Below are 20,741 nucleotides of genomic sequence, written 5' to 3'. Positions count from 1 at the left end.
TGTGATGTCATCAATGACCGAACTTATAAGTTTTTAGGACCGGACCAGTTTGAGCTAGAGAGAACTGTAATCTTCAGTTCTAAATAAAGACGAACGCAAAGCTATGTATACGCAGGACTCGATAGCCAGGCTAGCCCTTGGCTAGCAAAAAAGTCGAGTTAGTGCATGGTGCATGTATCTAGCCTGTTTGGCTACGTAATGCTGTACCTTAAAAATCGCATAAACACAGGCAATTTTGGGATCATAAGTATTACCTGCGTCAACGTTACGTGCGTTGAATAGATATTGAAAACAAATATGGGTATTTTTTAAGTAAAATATATTTTTAAAAGACAAACCTATTTTAAAACACTAGTACATCTATATACTAGTCTTTAAAAAAAAATTATCTCAATATTTGTATTATTCTTTAAGAGTTATAAAAAAAAAAAGACTAGTTCTGTTGGCTAGTGGCTAATTTTTACGACTGTACACTCCTTAAGGCGGACAATTTGTCTTTGCACCTCGCCTCAAATGTTAAACATTCCGAAAAGAAATGTGAAAATTATGGAAATCCTTGTGATAAGTGTAAATTTATGCTGGTAACCTCCAACTCTTATTAATGATTTATTCATCCCTATTTTGAAAATTTGAATTTATTAGCGAGCAAGGAATACTATATTTTATAATAGTTATATTTGTTAGTAGATATGTATCTTCTCTCAAACTTACCTACATATACTTTTTTTTTATATTTACGCTTCTGATGATTTCGACCATTATCACATCTCTATTTCCGAACCTCTCTGTAAAAGTCCCTCCATAATTGAATGGCCACCTGTCCTTTTTAGAAATCAAAATATGGTCTCCTTAATCTATAATTAACATGGAGAATCTCCAAAAAAATACACTCACAAACATTAGTCTGTGTCGTCATCATCTCTATTATTATAATTTGTGAAATGGAATATTATATCTGTAAAATACAGTTTAAAATTGCGGAAATAACTTCCTCCCACTCGAAAAAATAAAAAAAGAGGGGGTTATATCCTTTAAATTTTTAATCATTGCATTATTCCTTTGGAGGAAATACATATATTTTTTGTTTTAAGAAGAAGAAAAACCAATAATATAGTACTTTTTTTTTTTCCCCAACTGAGAAAGTCTTTCTGACCCCCTCCCCACCTCTGGAAGAGGGATGGTCAATGAAATTGAGTAAAACTGAGATAATTTTTTTTTGAGAGAATATTATAAATTTTTAATATATATAAAATAAACTTCTCAAAAAGAAAGGTTATTTGAATATCTAAAATTTATTTTCTAAAAGGAAAGGTCAACTGGGTATAGTTGGCGAGGGGGGGGGGAAGGGATTTCATGTCTGTATTGCCTTCTTTCATTAAGTCATAAAAATAATGATTTAGCAGAGTGGGGACCCAAAACTTGAAGTAGGAAGACTAAGTTAGGAAAAACATGAGTTTTATGGAATAAAGAAATGTCACCTTAAAACCAATTTTCATGTTTAATACTATATTCAGCCATATTTTTTATTCGATATGTCCTCCTCAAAAATAATAACAGCCTTGACATGCTGGCGAACAGACTGGTAGCTTTTGACGAAGAAGGCCGTGTCCATAGCTTGGTTGTATGGGACTTTTTGAAGTTGTATCCAGTTTGGATGGATATGCCAACGGTATCTACAGCGTTCTCGACACTGACTCAGGTGTAGAGGAGATTGGAGACGCCTTGTCTTTTTTTTTTTGTTTCTCCGTCAATCTTGCACTTAGAGACATGAGATAAAAACAAGAATTGTGTATTTTGTTTCTACTGTTGTTTGATTTAGGAATGAAACCACGTAATTAAAATTAAGGGGGATAAAAGTCTTAATCAATTGCTACTACAAGTTGTTGGTTTGGCTTTGAAACTGAGACAGACTTTTTTTTTAAATAATAATAATCCAAGTTTTGATTTAGAGCCTGAGTCCTTTCTACGAAAAATACTGCGGACACCCCTGTAAGTGATTTCCCTTAACAACAATATTGCTTATGTCGTAGTTGAAAATCTATCAAAATATCCAAAGCAATTTTCCGGTACGAAAAAATTGGTTTTGTGCCAACACTACATGGTATACAATGACTACAGTTACATATATAAGTATGTGTACCTATTTTTGATATATAGAATGTACATAAATACCCCATCTAAATACTCCCAACCAACACTATCAACCTCTCTCCTTACACCTACACGCATATATACGCATTTATGTGTGTATATTATATATCTATTTTCTCTCTCTATTCCACAAAGTCTGCCTATTTGAATGGTGTGGGGATCACCCTTTAAGTGTGTGTATATACCTATGTACATTCATCCTATTTGGATATAAGTGTGTAGTATGTACCTACTTTTAGTAGAGCTCCAACTCCCTTGCCCCTTTCTTCTCTCCTAACTTTTGTTTTGTATATCACCCATTAGTTGTACTTAGTGATACTGATTATTATTGTTATATTACATTATAATGCTTATAATAATATACCCATAGTACTGGTGAAAATGTGGTGGTGGTTGTGGAATTGTTGCTGTTAGTGATGGCATTGCTGCACCTTCCACTATTGTTTGTGCTTTAATGTCTACATATCTCTTTGGCTATAGCTCTTTGGGGATGAACGATAAACGTGAAAGATAGGATTTATACCACTTAAAAATTAGAGTTGTTTCGACTTGAGGCTAGTGGAATCATGGAGAACAGTTGACGTGATCTTACGCGACAATAGCCCCCTCAAGCAATATATACTTATCTATGAGTGGAACCGAGTAGTGTACTTGAGACCATAAATTAGTAAAGGAAACACAATTAAAAAGTACCTACGCATTGCACCCTGCACATTAATCCAGTTATATTCAATGAAATACTTTCAGTATGTAGTAGGGGTGTCTGCAGGAGTTGGGCGGGAGAGGCTGTAGGCCCCCTCCCCCCTAAAGAGAAATAAGGATTTTTTTTTTTTTACTAGAAATTTTTTGGGGTCTGGATGAAAAAAAAAAATCCGGGAATATAGGGGTAATTTAGGCAAATTATACAGGAGAGCAAAAAAATAATTTTAGTAAATAGCTGTGAGTTTTCGAAATTTAAAAAAAAAAATTAATTTTGTGTCAATGGCTATGGATTTTGTAATTTTTTTTCAAATGAGAGATTTTTTGAGAGATGAGAAGAACCTCATTAGAAATTGTGATTGATTGGAAAATGATTTAGAGGCAGAAGCGCCAATAAACTCATAAAATAATTGAGTTTATCGTCAAATTTGATATGGACGTTGTAGCAATACCTCTAATATATTATATACAATACCTATGATACATATAGATATCTGTAGTTGGGGGGTGTTTTGAGAAGATAAGAAAGGAATGAAGCAAGGACGAGACTTTCTTCTTCTTCTGGTGTCTGTGCGACCGACTTGATCTGTTTATTTACTTTGATGTGTCATCCCACTACCACCACCAATAATAATAACAACTACAGCACATATTGCCATACTTAGTACTTTCATGTAATATGAAGTAGATAAGTAGCCTTTATTTAGTCGACTTTCACTAAATACAACTACTAGTCATTCCTGTTGTTTTGAATGGAAGAGAATGAAAAGCGGCGGTCTTGGGGAGGGGGAGGAAGTACACGTAACTCCTCTTCCTTTGAATCTCACTCCGTCACTTCAGGAGAAGGAACTGGAACATTTTCATTATCATCATCTCCTTCTTCAACTTGTGATCTGAAAACTCCTTCATTGACACCCATTCGTAGGCAATCAAGTTTTAAAAAAATGCTACGTTTCCCTATGTGGCCGTCATCATCATCCTCAAGTCTGTCTGGAGGCGGAGGTAATCACATTTACTATTAATACGCATACATACCCTTAGTTATTCGAGTCCATTGATCAAGACGACATGTATTTCTTTCTATCTACAGTCCTAAAAGCAATGTTAGATATGACTTCGAGTAACAAAATTAATCATTTAATCGACTTGCATGATGTGTACATTGGCCATCAGTAATAGTGTTGTTTTAATCCAGTCTCAATGGTTTTTTTTTTTTTTTTAATATACATGTCATACTTATCTCTTTATGTATAGGTTGTTCATATGGTTACTACTCCTTTAAGATAATATAACTTGTACTTAAACTCATATCATGTCATTCAAGCTAAATTCCTAATTGCATCATTTATGTACTTACACACTCTTATAGTGTGTCCCTGCAAATCGTGAACGAATTTTCCCAAGCTCAACTTTATCAAGATTCTCAAAAAGTACAAGTTGTATTACTTGACATTACCTAAACAATTAAATCTCAAAGTGGCATGTAGCCCTTGCAGATCTTCTTCACGTATTCCTCTGACATGTTGTCCCACTCCTTCTGGACCAGAAATCCACCAAGTTTTTTTTTTTTTTTATCTTGTGACTTCCAGGATTCCTCTCAAGGTTCTTGTTGTCGTCCTTTAGCTTTTTAATCTTGGCAATGAGACCAATGGAGCAGGACACGATGTGCCAGATCTCGTCATAACTCCTTCCTGTATCAAGAAGCGCTGACAGACTTCTTTGCCTCAATCTCAGCTTTCCCTGGTCTGATGGATAAATTTGATTGAAGGATTGTATGTTTTTATTTTTCTACCAGTACAATAATACTATAATAATTTGTGGTTTTTTGCTAAATGTAGCAAGAGTCAAACCATTGTTGGCATCAATTTAGTATTCATGAAAAATGTCCTCTTCCTTTTCCATCAAAAGACTTAACATTTTCTTAAAAATGAGTCTTCTTATTTCTTATCTTACATTTATTAAAAAATCAATTATGAAAAGTGCACTTAAATATTACAAAAATTCCGCATCATAATTTTAAAAATATAAATACAAATAATAATAAATATGTCTTTTTGGTCATACAAAATTTTAAATAAAATTTTGTCAAAAATTGTCAAATTTCACATCAGGTCGATGATTTGTCTACGAGTGGAGACAGCAGTCTGGCAGAAATATTGGTCTAGAATAAATCAACACTTCAGACCGAACCAGAGAAAAAGGATCCCGTATCAACACTAATATTAATCATCTGGGGCTTATGTGTCAATATAAAATCTTAATGATAAGTAGGGGAAAGCTTATTTTGGATATTTGGAACTACCTACATAGTTGATAGACCCTTTTCATAAATCGGTCTTTTAATTTATAATGTGCATAAATATGTGGTGTTTTGTTTTTGTTTGTTTTTTTTGCTTCCAAAGAGAATGAATGTCAAGTGAAGAAGAGACAGATGAGTGTTGAGTGACTCTCTATTCCTAGAAGAGGAAAACGGGGGTAAAGAGCAACTACTTTATTATATGTATAGCTACCACTCACGTTGTATACACCCAGTAGTGATGCACGTCCAAGTTTTTGATCTTTTAATTATCTATTTCTCACTCAACAAGGTTGCTTACACATTAAGATAATAACTCAAACAAACCCTTTTCAAACTTCCATCCCATACATTGAATTTCGCAGACACTGTTTCAAACATTGAACGTATAGCCGTGAATGACTGGCTCTGCTGTTTCTGTTATCAGTTGTTGTGTAGTAAAAGAAATGAGACCTTCTAAGAATGTAGTTTTGATAGGTGTTGTTGATTAAATCTAAAAGTCCTCATTATTTTTTAATAGCTTAGATTCTAAGCCTTTGATTTATGTAAATGTTGTAAACAAAAATTATGTATGTGTCGCGATGGAGGCAAGAAGAGCCATCACAGGAAATTTAATCTTCACCGGGAGTACCACCTCGGGCATCATAAAGCCCTTAAACGTCAGCAAGACCATAGTCTGTCGGGTCAGAAATCGTTTGGCTGATGGGGACAGCTTTGAAGACAAATCCAAGAGTGGAAGACCCGCTAAAGTGAACCCTGAAGACATCATGGAGCCCTTTAAGGTCAACCTAACGATGAAGGCGTATGAGTACACCAAGAAGAAGAAGGTGCATTTGTCTACTCTAGAAAGAATTGAGAGGCCACTCTGTCAAAAGATGTCAACAACTCTTGAATGATCTGAAGCACAACAGCAACCAGTTAATTTTTTTCTCTGATGAAAAGACCTTGACTTTTGACCTCGTCTACAACAAGCAAAATGATCGGATGTTATGCTTTGCCAGGCTGTCAACAGCATCAGGACAGTCACCAAGACCAAACATCCGTCCTCTGTGGGGGTTATGGTATCAACTGGAGAAAAAATGCCTCCAATTTTGTTTCCTGTTGGATAGAGGTTACCTGCGGCCAACTACTTGATGGTCTTGATAGAAAATTAAGAAGTCCAACAAGGTGCTGTACGTATTTCAGTAGGAGAGGCCTCTGGTCCATACTGCTAATATTGTACAAAAGTGGATAGGTAGGATCATGACCTTCTGCTCCAAGAACCTTTGGCACCCTTAGATCCCAGATCTGAATCCACTGGATTACTCCATTTGGTGGCAAATTGAGAAGAAGACCTGCAAAGTCAGCCACCCGAATATTGATGCTCTGAAGACCTCGGGTATAAGGGATTTTGTCGAATTTTCTATATTTTTCAAATCTGATAAAATCTTGTGCTCCGATCGTGTTACATAATTTAAAAGATGTGCATCATTAATATCCACCACTCTTTTATCAATGGTAACTACTAAAGAATTGCATTTGCTATAGATTATCAAAAATCACAACTCAAGGAAAGAAGGAAAATACGGGATTCTATGTTAACAAAAGAGCACCATGCTTCAAATTTTAGACTTATGCTAGTACGAGGGCCCGTTGGGAGTCCCTCAAAGTTTGCCCCTTCAGTGGGACATAACTCCACTAAGTCAACCTATTTCAAAAATGTTTGCTTCAAAATACTATCAAAAGCAAGTGCTTTCATTTAATTTCTATTTAAAAAAAGCATTTGTGCAAAACATACGAAGTACACATTATTACAAAATATTAAAAATGGCGCCCCAGGCAAACTATAAGTTCAATTTTATCAATATTTTATTAGAGTTTGAATGTACTCATAGCCTATGAGTACATTCAAAAAATGAGAGTGCAATCTTAATGAAATCATCTTGATTCGAGGATTAGAAAATGTCCAAACTTTGACGGACTCCCCAACGGTGCACTTGCTTGCATAAGTTTAAAGTTTCATACAATTTGTTATTTTGTTAGAATAAACGCCTTGACTAGAAATGATCATAATCGGTGATGCTCGATGGATGATGTCGTGAGAGTGTGTTCACTTCCCCAGTTCTATCCTGTACTTACAAAATGAGCCATAAATTGAAAGAATTGATTGTTATAAGTAGTATCCATTAATCGTACATCTGTAGATACGTGTACAGTAGTGCACATGCATGTGTTGTACATAGTAGTCTAATAATGATTTCATTGGAATTTGTGTGTGACATCATATTGAGAATTAATAAACGAGAATTTGATTTTCTTGTTTTTTCTCTTCTTGATAGAAATTTGAAGCTCTTTTTAAATATGATTATGACTCAATCTAATGCTGTTATTAATATTATTATTATATCAAATATCAAACCTTCAAGAACAAATGGAATGGATTTTTATACGTCTTTGTACTACATGCATATTGCATATATATTATTTGCAAGGAATTGTCTTTATAGTGTACATACATACTTTACAAACATTGATTCATACTGATTTGTATCACTTCTCTTTTGTTATTGTTATTGATATGCTCTCTGGAGTATTTAAGAAGGGAGGGGAGGGGGGGAGATAACATACGAATATATTAAGTGTTGTTGAATCATTATGTCACCATAAATTCTTAGATTATATATTTTCTAAATGAAATACAGGGAGTACACGTATAAAATAATTTTAAAATGATATATTGATTGGGTATTTACTTGTTTTTTAATCTGGTCATTTCAATGCTGTAAGATTTAAAGAATTGGAACTTAACCAATATTTATCCCCCGTCTGTATTTGTCCAAAACTTGATAACCCCCTCCGATTGGATGTCCTTAAGTTTTAGATCCTAGCCAACAAAATATGATACAAAATGGATCCCGCCGGTGTAAGGCTTTGAGGGGGCTATGTGAGAGCACACACACTTTGAATATTTCCTATCTGTAATTTATCTATATCTTATTTTATCATATTCAGATATAATATATTGAAAGTTAATTATTTAAAGTCTATTTATTTATTCCTCAAAAAGATGTTATTTTCTTCATTCCTAACTCAAGCACTCAATTGCATTCAAATGCAACTTGTGGAAAAACTAATTGATTTATCATATTTAAATAATGCATACATGTGTAGGTACATTGTGTCAAAATTTGGAGAGTCTTAGCTTGGAGTAATTGAGTCAAGAATAAAAAGTGTTCCAAATCTCCCTCTAGATAGGAAGAAGGAGAGAGAAAGCGAGAGTAGTTGTCATGTTGGGGGGGGAATAAAAAGGTGGAATAATGTTCCTCTCTCTACATATGGTCATTGAGTGAATATTTGCATCTCTTCTTCTTGCTTTTACTTTTTTTCCCTCTCTCTACTACTCTCTTCTTCGTATAGTGCTGCTTTCGAATAGTAGAAAAAAAGGGGGGGGAATCTTTTACTCTTTTTTTTTTTTTTTTTTTTTTTTTTTTTTTTTTTTATCGATTTCCCTCTCTCTTTCCTCTCTCAACACACTCCTTTTCTAATATTCATTCTTCTTCATATTACTACTACTTGATCTGAGAAGGCTCTCCTCTTTTAGGAAAAGGATCAGCAGCAGCTGTAGCAGTTGTATTTATTTACATTTCCCTTCATTACTTCAACTGAGTACAATTTCTCGGTTTTTATTTATAAAAAAGAGGGAAATGTTGTTCTTATGCTAGGGCTTCTTATCCCAGAGATCTCTTCTTGGACAGGATAAAAGTATGTGGCTCATGGATGGGACAGAAGGGGTCCCTTTTCATTTGGCGAATCTGAGGACCAAGATTCGAAGGAAAGGAGGCAAATATAAAAGCTCTAATGATGCTGCATCGGAGAGAGTGGACTGGGAATTTGTAGGATTTCCTCCTAATCCACCAGCTGCTTCTAGCCGAATGGAAGAGAAGGGAGGAGCTGCGGTCTCGCGAAACAATAAGAGCCATGTTCTTGTTAGTGGGAGCAGCACTCTTCGTCATCATCGAAGAGAACGTCCACCTCCTGAAATGGCCTCTTCCACGAGTCATCATCATATGAGACACAAACGTTCTCAGAGTGAAATCTACTATTGCTCATCTCATCGAGGCTCCCGTCCATCATTTTTTAATGACTCCACCATCACGACCACCACTAATTCTATTCAAAGAGTTATGTTACCTCCATCAACATCACCTAGAGACAAGCAACAGCCACCCCAGATGGGTATGCAGACGACGCTCGAGACTCCTCCCATTCCTCCTCCGCGGAGTAAACGTCGTCTCCTATCGTCTTCCTACTCTGAAATCCCACCTGCAGTTCCTCCACATATGCACGGAAATGGGATTCCTATTCCACTCCCAAAGAGTCCTCCTACACCCCCAAGGCCTCCTCATGCTCCAATTTATTCATCAGTGAAAAAACCAAAAAAGAAAAAAAAACTCCCTAAAAAAGAGCCAATCTACAGCAGCATCAGCCGAGTGGGAGCTCGTATACTTTCTGATCAAACATCACCCGGAGGAACCTTTCGATCATCTTTGAGATGCGTTCCTCCATCCTTACCTCCGAGAAGGGATTTCTATTCATCCACGCTTCCATCTTCGGCATATCAGTCTCATCATCATCAGAATCTACTGACACAACAAATGTCTCATGGCAGTAGTAATACTCATCTTAGTTCCAATTTTGAAGATCCCTATGACACTCTTCTCTCTCATCCCAAGTCTCCACCACTCATCTCCACTATCCATAGTCATGAGTTGGACACGGATGATGCTCAGGATAGCAGTCCAGGGGGGAGTTGTGGTGGGTCTTCATTCTCCTTTCTTTTAATTATACATATATTAATTCTTTCAATTAATTATTCAGAATGTTTGACTAACACTATTCTTTATTATAGGAGGGCTTGAAAGCTCAAAGTCCAATGCTGCTGCTCTTCCACCATCCTCTGGTAATTCTACAACCGCTAATACAGAAGGAAAGGGTGGATCCTTGCATGATCTCCGATCTCGTGATTCCAAAATGGATGAAGCTCGAGGACATTCCAGGTAAATCATGTCTTGGGTCATCTTATGTCCAGTTCTTACTTTGCAATTACATTTTTAATCATAATAATTATTCATTGTTATTAACATCATTTTGGTGAAGGCTTCAAAGGATACAGAATATATTGCCTACAATTTAATTTGTACATAGAGTTAAGAGCAATCAAAGGGGGGTATTTAACTATTGAAACTTATTTTAACTAGAGAAAGAAGGAAGTAGTATGGATTACTTCCGGAAGTGGAAGAGTCACAGTCAATGGTGGATTAAAGTGGGGATTTATTGTTTTTAAATCATATGTTATTTGATTTTCCATTTTCTATGACTTCTTAGGGATTTGATCTCCTACTACTTAGAAATAATGCCATATGTATTAAATATTCATTGCAAAAGCGATACCTACATACTGTAGCTACTAATAGTAGAGGTACATACCTCCTACTTTATTGCAAAATATCGAATCTACCGGAAACACAGACTGAGTCAGGTAGTAGTCATCGCAACAGCAAGGCGGCAGTGTATTATTCCTACAACCTACTCTGTTCTAAGTCACACACAAAAATACAATCTATTTTACATACATAGGCTACATACAGTTATGCAAAAGAGTGAAACATTCATATCGTTGTTGTTTTTTTAATATATAATTTCAATTCTTATTGAATGTACGTACATACATACATAGTGGATATAATAATATAGAAAAATATATTTATGTATGCAGTTTTCGTAATTTGTTTCCATTCATATGTAGGTATAGCCTGATCATAATAAAAATATGTACATATGATATTATATTGATTAATTATTGTTGATTGAGGAGGTGGTAATTAAAGTGTGATTCCTTTTTCGTATGTATGTTTGTTAAGGGATTTAAACAGCAAAATATGTGTGCGCCTATGAAGGAACATATATACATAAATATGAATGAAGAAGAAGGGGTAATTCAAGTAGAAAGGAATTAATATATAAATGTATGTACCGACATACATTTATATATTATGGGATCAAGCCGAAGAAGAAGAAGTAATATGTAAGGATCTATTAGCTACATAGATCCTTGTAAAAGTCGTATGTTGATGATGAGTAGTATGAAGCAGTGTGTGTAATCAGCTACCAGCCTCTTCTTCTTTCTTACATATACTTTTATATATGTAGGTATGTATGTAAGATGTGCACCTAGAAGAAGAAGTGAAGAAGTGTAATCTGAGAGGAGTTAGGGGCTAAGGAGAAGGAATTCTATTATTATTACTATGAACTATAATAATATGTAGTACGCAAATATCTTCTTCTTTTTGCAAAATAAGTATTTACTATTTATTAGGGTGACCAACCGTTCTGATTTTTTTACTCGGACATATACTCTTTCTACTTCCTCTCAGGATATTTTGTTATAAATTCATTATATGGTAGTACTACAATTAAACCCTCTGACCTAGGAAATAGTCAATACACTTAACCAATGTGTATTGACTGACGAGTTGAAGTAGAGATAAACCATTAAAAGAGATCCAGAACGACCGAGAGAATAACAGAGAGATGTGGAGGAATATACAGAGGAGTATATTATACAATGAATAAAGATGTCACACTACCCCCTGACATTGACACTTATGTCAGGGTATTTAATGTAAAATATATATGCAGAGTTATCAATAAAAATAAAATAAAAAACAGGATAAAAAGTATATATGTCATTTTTAATCCATTCCCTCAAGAGAGGACATAAAGAAGAACAAGCGTAGCTGATGTTCCGTGTGCTACATTTTAGGGGGGGTGTATTGTATAATTTCGACTTCGTCATGAAAGAAGGGAATATAATAAAATGTATCTACTGATACTTAGGTTTATACAGTTTTATCTTGAGATACATATAAGGTGGATTCCGACCTACAATTTGATTGACATACTAGTTTTTATTTAGGAACGAACCGATCTAAAGTTGGCGAAAGGACATGGGCTTCAATCGCGATTTTTTTTTAGTTTTTTTCTTATTGGATAAATTGCTTTGATTAACGAGCTCCGTCCAGGAAGAAATTCAACTACTCGTATGTCAAGGTATATATTACTGTATATATCGAACAATCTCTCTCAGAGTAGACACCACTAACCAATTCATTGTTAATTCAATTTGGACAAACACGAGAGATAAGTAATAAAAGATCCCACTCAGTCAGTCAGTCATTCCAACAACTACATAGGTACATAGTTGGCCTACCTGGTATAGAATGGTGTCCCATTGAAATTCGATATTTCAAATAATTGTCGAGAGTGAGTGAGTTTTTTTTTTCTTTAAATTATGCGAACCCTCTTCATATATCGTTGTTATATTAGTATGATGATTGCATATGTACACATACTTCGTTATACTTATACACTCTCTCTCTCTTCCTCACTAGTTGTTCCTAACTTCTTCTTCATCATCATCATCAATATCTACTCCTTAGAGCCGTATAAGCATACGGCATACATATTAATATATAATACATAGTCAAACTAATCTATGTACAATATAGTACTTACAAAACACAGTACAAGGCATAAAATAGATTTATTCACTACTTTGATTCACGGTTGCTATTACTTAGTAGTAGGATTAAATCCTTAGTTTTTGTTGAATGTTACACCTCTCAAAGCCACTTACTTCTTCATACGTCGTCTATCCATCGATGTTGTTCAGTGATCACCATCATTGTGTGTATAATAGTGTAGTTTGTGTGATTGACTTTGAATGTGACGACGACGACACTGTCGTGTAATGAGCTTTCTTTGATGATGTGCTACGATGTTAACTTTGTACTGGATGCTGTGTGGAGTCACCGGTCATGCAAAAATTAATCAAGTCCAAAGCAGCTGAAAGTATTTCTTCTCCACCTCTCGTTATGGAAGTTGCTCAAGAATTTGTTCTCTTTGGAGAAGACACGTCCTCTTCTCCAAAGTCGTCGTCACCTGTTGTGACTCCACAGGTATTTGACTCATCAAGAAACCCCTGCCCCCCGCAGCAAGAGCCAGCTCCTGCAATCCCTCAACATCATAAGAAACGTTTTGATAAACGAACGCTTACCTCTCTTTTCCTTCATCATCATGGTGGTGGTAGTGGTGGAGATTCTTCAGTTCATCCCCCACAAAATCATCACCAGAGTCTACTCAGAAGAGCCTCCATCACATCTTTTACTTCAGGGTCGTCCACCAGTGGTTTGTTACATCAGCAGAGTAGTCTTGAAAAAAAAGGGCCTCGACTCTTGACTTCCATGTTCATCCACAAGAAACACTCCTCCTCGCATCATGGAACGGAGCCTCTTCCTCATCCCACACATCGCTCCGCCACCCTTGGAATCCCTTCTTCAACGACTACTAGAAGAAGAAGAAGTATTGCCATCACAGATGATGCCTATGATAATGCTCTACGAATGGCCAAGAGCCATTTAGATCTCTCTCTTGACACACTGTCTGCCACTTCCTCTCCCCTCATCGGCAAAAAAAATAAACTAAGTCTAAAGGATCGATCTTGGGGAGAGTTGGAAAAGCTTCTGAGCAGGCACAAGGACAAAGAAACAACGTCGACGAGTCACATACAATCAACTCAGAATAACCCTCTTCCTTCATATTCTTCTCTTTCTTCCTCTCCGGCAGAAGTCAAAAAGGTCAAACGAAATAAAGCGGCTGGGCGTAGTAAAACATATCCTACCCGGAAGTCTGATGAAGAATTCTTCACCTCTCCTGTCTTTGAAAAACTAAAGGATGAAAATCGAGTTTATAGTGAAGATGATATCTTGAAAGACGGGTAAAAGAATTATCATCAATATCCTAGATTCCTACCTCCCATGTACATAAACCATAGTTGTTCTTACTCCTTCCATAATAATCCTAATATTTCTACTAATACTTATATTTTATAATAACAGCACATTCCCACTCAAACAAACATAGATATGAGCATACATACCTATTTACAGAGAAGTGTGTCGATCTGAGTATTTCTTTTTTTGATGTTTGTCAATTATTTATTGTAAGAACAAACAAGATGATGACCGCGGGGTTCCTTCCTTCCTACATAGTCCAAGTCACAAAAGTAAATACATTTGTGTGAAAAAGAGGGAGATAATGGGAAAGTAATATTATCTACTAAGTTAGATAGTCAATAGATGTATAGATATTTATCGAATATTGCAATAAACGATAACGTAATGTTGTTGTTGTCTCGCTTTTTATTTATTTATTTATTTTTGGGCTTCGTTCCATAAAATTTAAGATAATATATAAGGAAACAGGGAGGGGGGAGGACAGGACATCTCTTAGTACATATTATTTCAGCTACGATTTATTTTAACTTTGCCAAGAGTGACATCGAAAAGAAAAGAAGGAAAAAATTAACATTAAATTCTCATTGATTAAAATTTTAATAACAATAATTATATCTATATACATATATAGATATAATTATGTACATAGATATTAAACAGAATATACCTAATATTAAAAGTATTGAGATAACGTGAACAATAATTAAAATCCAACAAACCTATTTATACTTATTCATACATGTGATAGTGTGAGTGGCTGTGTCTGTGCATCTGAATAATTGTTCATAAATACCTAGATAGTGCAAATACATATATATATATCCATGATCATGTACTACTATCATATTATAACATTAGTATGTGGTGGTTAGTGTGTTTGTGGTGATTCAAATCTCTAGACGACGACGACGACAACGACTACGAAGAGGCATCAACAACAAATTAATATGCTAGAATACATGAATCCGCCTGCTGCTCCTCCACCTCCGCCACGAAGAAAATCCCGCCGCTCTGGATCCGTTCCTCCTAATTCCGATATCCTACCACGGACTAAACGCTTCTTCAAACTCTCTCCCAGCCCTGCGCCCAATTTTAATTCTGGAAGCTCACCAGGGAGTAGCAACAACAGCAATAATAACAACACCAATTCATGTTCCTCCTCTTTGGCGGATCTCACTGCCACTGCAGAAACGCTATCCCCTTTTGGAGCCATTAAACTTCGCAACCCTTCCTCCTCTCGGTGGCCATGGAACCGATTGGGAAACACTTTGAAAGAGGAAAAAACTAAAAGGATATCATGTCCAGATATCTCTGGTGCATCATCTTCCGACTCCTCGAGTAGAAGCTCTAGTCCCATGTCTTTTAGAGCCTCATTCTCCTCACGGTTCAATAGATATAAATCGCCCTCACAATCCAAAGAGCCTAGCTCAGTTCCCTTGTCACGGAGGTTAGCAGTGCATGCATGATTGCGAGATAAATCCCTTTTTTGTTTTATCATCTTTTCTTTTTATGTTCCATTAATTCATTATTAATATTATTACCACCCTCATTAACTCATTAGTCATTACTATAATATGTTAACATTTTCAACATAACTACATATACATAATATGAGTGGATGAACTTGTTTATCTTTCTTATTTCTAAATGTACATATCTTAACCCCCCATCTCACATCATCCTTTCCCATCATCTTCTTATTTATTATTATTATTATTATTATTTAGGGAGCAAATTGGTAAAAAAGTGGGTCGTGCCCAAAGTTGCAAATTAGAAAAGGAACAGCCAAAATCGGTAAGTTTTTTAAAAATTTATATGTTCCCTTTCCTAAAAGAGTCTGAGATTTGGAGCCCTATACATTACAGCAAAGAGTTCATCATGAATTTGATTATGCTAATGATTAGAGTAATTTTAATAATCAACGAGTTAGGTGTATGAAGCATCGCTTTAATTTGTGTCAATTATCCACATTTACAAAATAAAAGGATTTAATCAAGCGCTTTTACGATGAGTGATCACGTTTTTGACAGAAACACTCATATTGGATACATCTTCTTTGAAGTGTATACATATTACATGTATGTGTTTACGTGTATTTTACTCACTCTAACAACCATCCAAGGAGGGGAAAAGAGAAGTAAAAAATTATTATTTTACTATTAAAATTGATGTTATAATTGCATAATCGCTACATATATTTTTGTCCTTCTGTTACTTATAAAATTCAGTCGAGTAGGTTTAGTGATTTATATATACACCAATTTTGCGCAGAAATAAGGAACATGACTTTGATATTTCAGACTAATAGAGCAAGAAGTATTAATGCCCCCTGTTCTTTCTTAAGCCTACTTCCTTTGTTTGTCCGTGTGTTCTTAGCTCAGCTATATTATGGTATTTACAATTAATGTTGATAAAGTATGCATATTTATAGACATATACATATAGGTCTAGGTGTTCGGGTTACGCTCTTTCTTTCTTTTGTTTCGTTTTTACTGATTAAATATGATATTAAGAAAGCAAAGCATTTTGATAATTATATTACCTACTTCATCATCATCCTCCCATATCCGATAATATAGTTTGTAGTTCAAAAAAATTCGTCCATACATTTTTTTATCTTTTCAACTCGTCGATTAAGTTTTAAAGCGTACCTATTGATATATTATCACTTATTTGTTATGATTGGTTTTTATACAAGTCAATTTTTATTTTCTTTGGAAAATATATAAAGAGTAATCCGGATAACCAATAGTGTTGTGTAGGTTCCAATTTTTTCGATCCAGCATGAACTTTTCGTTAAAATGTTATAGTGTATTGAGCCAAAGCAGGGATATCAGATGTGTATTAAGAGCATTGCACATATCTTGCAATAAATATTCCTGTTTTCATTATAATGGTATAACTATAATTTATTCCATTATATATAATTAAAAAAGTAGAATCACCCTCACATTGACACCTGACATTCTTTAATTAAAAAGTAGGATCGGACTGGGCTGAACTAAATAGACTTATGAAAGTGGCGACATTTCGATTATATAATTATGAATAAAAAAACATCAAATATGCTCACTCATTCAAACCCTTGTTAAAAAAACACTATGGATGGGACATTTGTTGAATGCGTGAAGAATCAAACTACTATTACAAAAATTACAAAATATTATCATTATCAATGACGCTAGATAAAAGATGAACATAGAGGAAGTAGGCCATTTTAAACCTATCAGAATTCAAGGTGCTTTTTTTATTTCATTTATATGCATGTCTCCTCTTTCCTAAGAGTCTCTAGATCTCCGTCTTAGATAAAGACAGACACAACACAAGTGGCCAATGGTATTTCCTCCTAACATGTCCTCTTATTCATGATGCCCAGTGTAGTGTGTCCCGGGACTTTTTTATACATTCATGAAATGTTAGGTTTTTTTTTGTGTGAGACAAATGGTACATGTTTAAAATTAATTCTGTAAGAAAGAAAGAAATAAACAACCAAATCCAAAAGTATTACTGCATTCAATTATGCATTTTCTTCATTCTTAAATTTAGTAATTTTGAATTATTTACAACACCCCCCTCCCTTCACCCAAGTGTCCTTAGTTTTAGAAATCAAAATATGATCACCGTAATAATAATATACATTGTCGTATTAACACTTGCCAATACATATGTAGGTACATTCATACTCTTATATGTATGTTATTATAACCTATATACCTGTAAATATGAAATCCCGCACTTTTGATCTATCTACTTTAAGTTAACGGAAAACGGTAATTTTTTAAGAAGAAAAAACTGAACATTTACAAAAAAATGTAACCTCTACTGACCTCAATAACGGTCTCCATTTGGGTCCTGAACTGAAATTATTGCATTCCAGGATGATGGAGTCCATCAGGGACTTCTAGGTGATGTGAAGGCCTTTGTTGGCCTTTAATCAAGATAGCTCTAAACAAAATAATCCATCGGATTCAGATCGGGCAAGCTTAATATTTTTGGACACCCAGTTGTAGAAGTGTTCTATTATGTGTGATAACTCCCCTGTGATCCTTGGTCTCCAACAAGGCCTTTCAGAGCTCAACGACCCTTCTACTGTCGATCCCTTATCATTGGTAATATCCAGATCGTTGTTCACCAAAATAATCATAATAGCGCAACCTGCACTCTGCACTAAAATGTAGTTGGCTTGAAATCTTCTGCTGTTGACTCCATGGCGGTTTGTTGGCCACTAAATGAAACTTTTATATGTACATTTTACCATACAAAAAAAACATTGCGCTATTTTGTCATCAAATATACCGAGAAAATCCGGACTGTTACACCCTGTATAATGGATATGTAATATATATTGTTGGTCATATATAAACGTATTATAAGAGAGTTTTTTCACCTAATCAAGCGATGATTTGTTGATAATTTTTAATAGATTTTTCTCCTTTTTTTGTTTGCTAGTACTTATTCTTGTCTTTCTTTTTTACTTATACATATATATAAGAGTCAATATTTACGTAATCAAAATACTTACATATATAGATCATATTTGCTTTTTTTTTTACTTTTCTAAGAAAAGTAAAAAAAAAACTCTTTTTTGATGAGGAGTATATTTTTGTCTTTGTATAGCCACTGAATCAAGGCGTAGTGATAAACTTGCTCGTAATTCAATTTTGGTGAAATGATTTATGTCCAATTTGAACTTCATAGCTTGTCTCAGATTAATTTTCAATTAGTAATTTCCATCTAAATAGTCAAAGATTACACCTTTAATTTATTGACTATATATGGACACTTGCACAACTTGCTAATCCAAGGTACAACTTGTATGCGACATATGAAAGTTAAAGGCTGCAACTTTTATTTAACAGCCAACAGATTTTTTTTAATAAATGGATTTTCTCGTAAACTAATTATCTGATTTTAATCAAACCAATGTCAAATGAAAGCTGAATCAAATTGAACGTCTTATTATTCAATATACATAATTGCCTTTGGAGTGAATAACGGCTTCAACTATACCTCAGAAAGGGGAGTAGTTCTTGATGACATTCTCCTTTGCATATTCCGGAAGATCGTATTTTGTGTTGCAAAAGGATTTGTTAGCATATAACTCGACTGCATCCCACACAAGTGAGCTTTTAAGCCAAACTTTGTGTCCAAAAAAAGTAATTAAAAAAAACACACACAACCAGAAGTTTGTAAGTGTGGCATGGAACTGAGTCTTGTTGCCGGACAAATGGCTTCCCAGCTGCCGCTTTCTCAACCCAAAGCTTGACATCATTTGAATGGCTAGTCATCTATGATTTTTTGCAAATTTGCAGGGAAATCCTAATCCCGCTGGCAGTCTGGTCTCATCTTGTTATCAGCAAGATTCGCTGTAGATTCATAATCACCTTCAGACTCTTCCAGTTCCTTCCTGATTCTCCAGAAAAAGTACTTTATTAACATTGTCCACCGTGGATCACATTAAGGATAGTCAGCCTTTTATATGATAGTGGAATAAATACTTCTTTGATCAATGCTCTTTTTTTTTAAACTGACCCCAACCCCTTCTGGCTAGCCGCTAAAAAAACGTCCGATCAGCGTATGTAAAGCTGTTGTAAACACTTAAAGTTCGTTGTAAAACAACGGCCGCACCTCATATTTATTATGGAATTAGAGTTTGAATTCAAATTAAAGCATTTCTTCTTCAAATTTAGAGCTATCCTTTAAACTCTAATGTGAAAGAGTAGGACTGCACATAGAATATAAAGGATCAATCAATGTTATGTATGCAATAAACATTATTTTTTATGATTATGATAACCAACAGTCATCTTAGTACTTTTTTACCATAGCGCCCAGGTATGGATATGAATTCATGAAATGATCATGTTTTTAAAGGGATAAGTAGTGCATATTAAAAGGTGACTCAAAATGACATAATAAGTTTTGATCCAACTTATCTTTTTCTTTTAAAAAAGGCAAAAGTCAGGTATTATTACGTTAATCTTAAATTTATAATTAATCTATATTAATAAAGCAAAGTTTGTATGTATGTATAAATTGATCTAAGACATAACAAATTAATGAAATCTCGCAGGCGTTTTGCATGTAGCCTCGAGCGTGTGTAGCTAAGGTTAACCCATTCATTTTCTCTCCCTGCCCGCCACAATCATATAACAGGCAGCTGATATTAAAAATATTCTTAATTCAGTAACACCATATGTCTCACTTCCGCCTCCTCCTCACGTTCTTACACAAATCCCATCTCTACTCATCAGGCATAACGTCATATTATTTTTTTTCCCAAGCTGTTATTATTGTTATTTCGTTCATGAAGAGTGAACACCAAATTATTGAATAACACAGTATGAGTGTGCTCATGAAAAACTGTGAGTAACACTAATGATTTTTTTAGTAGTTATTTTCAATAATATTCAAGAGAAATGTGACTTTTTGTCGACCCCTAATTATTCCGGACAATGCCGCTAGTTTCATAAAATTTCGAGACAATTCCCTACATTTCATTTTTGTGTCTTATTATGATAGTCTAACTTGCTCAATGGCACTCCATTATTATTTTTATAACTTCTTTTACACAATAAATGAAAAATTCAGTTGCATTTCAAATGATAAGTCACAAGTAGATATGTTTGTCAACGCTCATTTTGGAGTTATCACCCCTCGGATATGCATGCAACTTCACACAAATTTCATTACGAGCTTAGAATTGTTCAGTTGTTGATGCTAGATTAATTTGTGGTGAACTATCTCTTTCGTCAAATGAC

At 34.8% G+C, this 20,741-nt stretch overlaps 1 protein-coding gene and 1 long non-coding RNA gene across 26 annotated transcripts in view; one reads left to right on the top strand and one right to left on the bottom strand.

The window, feature by feature from the left end:
- LOC121118915 (uncharacterized) overlaps window positions 1-20,741 on the top strand; it is a 105,642-nt gene that overhangs the window by 60,387 nt on the left and 24,514 nt on the right. For 17 of the 25 annotated variants that reach the window (XM_071888592.1, XM_040713509.2, XM_071888590.1 and 14 more), the window contains 2 exons: window positions 10,035-10,182; window positions 15,708-15,774. In XM_071888592.1, the coding sequence (XP_071744693.1) occupies window positions 10,035-10,182; window positions 15,708-15,774 (215 nt within the window). Of the gene's footprint in view, window positions 1-2,275; window positions 3,853-8,675; window positions 9,941-10,034; window positions 10,183-13,190; window positions 13,962-14,436; window positions 15,428-15,707; window positions 15,775-20,741 lie in introns of those variants that run through there. The other 8 variants (XM_071888610.1, XM_071888607.1, XM_071888606.1 and 5 more) reach the window with 7 other exon arrangements.
- On the bottom strand, window positions 12,712-13,373 carry LOC121118918 (uncharacterized). The gene is made up of 2 exons (XR_005864612.2): window positions 13,242-13,373; window positions 12,712-13,192 (listed from the first exon to the last, which is right to left on the bottom strand). It is a non-coding gene; the product is annotated as an uncharacterized lncRNA (long non-coding RNA).

The sequence above is a fragment of the Lepeophtheirus salmonis genome, chromosome 5 (assembly GCF_016086655.4).
Source record: "Lepeophtheirus salmonis chromosome 5, UVic_Lsal_1.4, whole genome shotgun sequence".
Lineage (NCBI taxonomy): Eukaryota > Metazoa > Arthropoda > Copepoda > Siphonostomatoida > Caligidae > Lepeophtheirus > Lepeophtheirus salmonis.
Note: the sequence above shows the minus strand (reverse complement) of the source record. Positions and strands in the feature narration are given on the sequence as shown.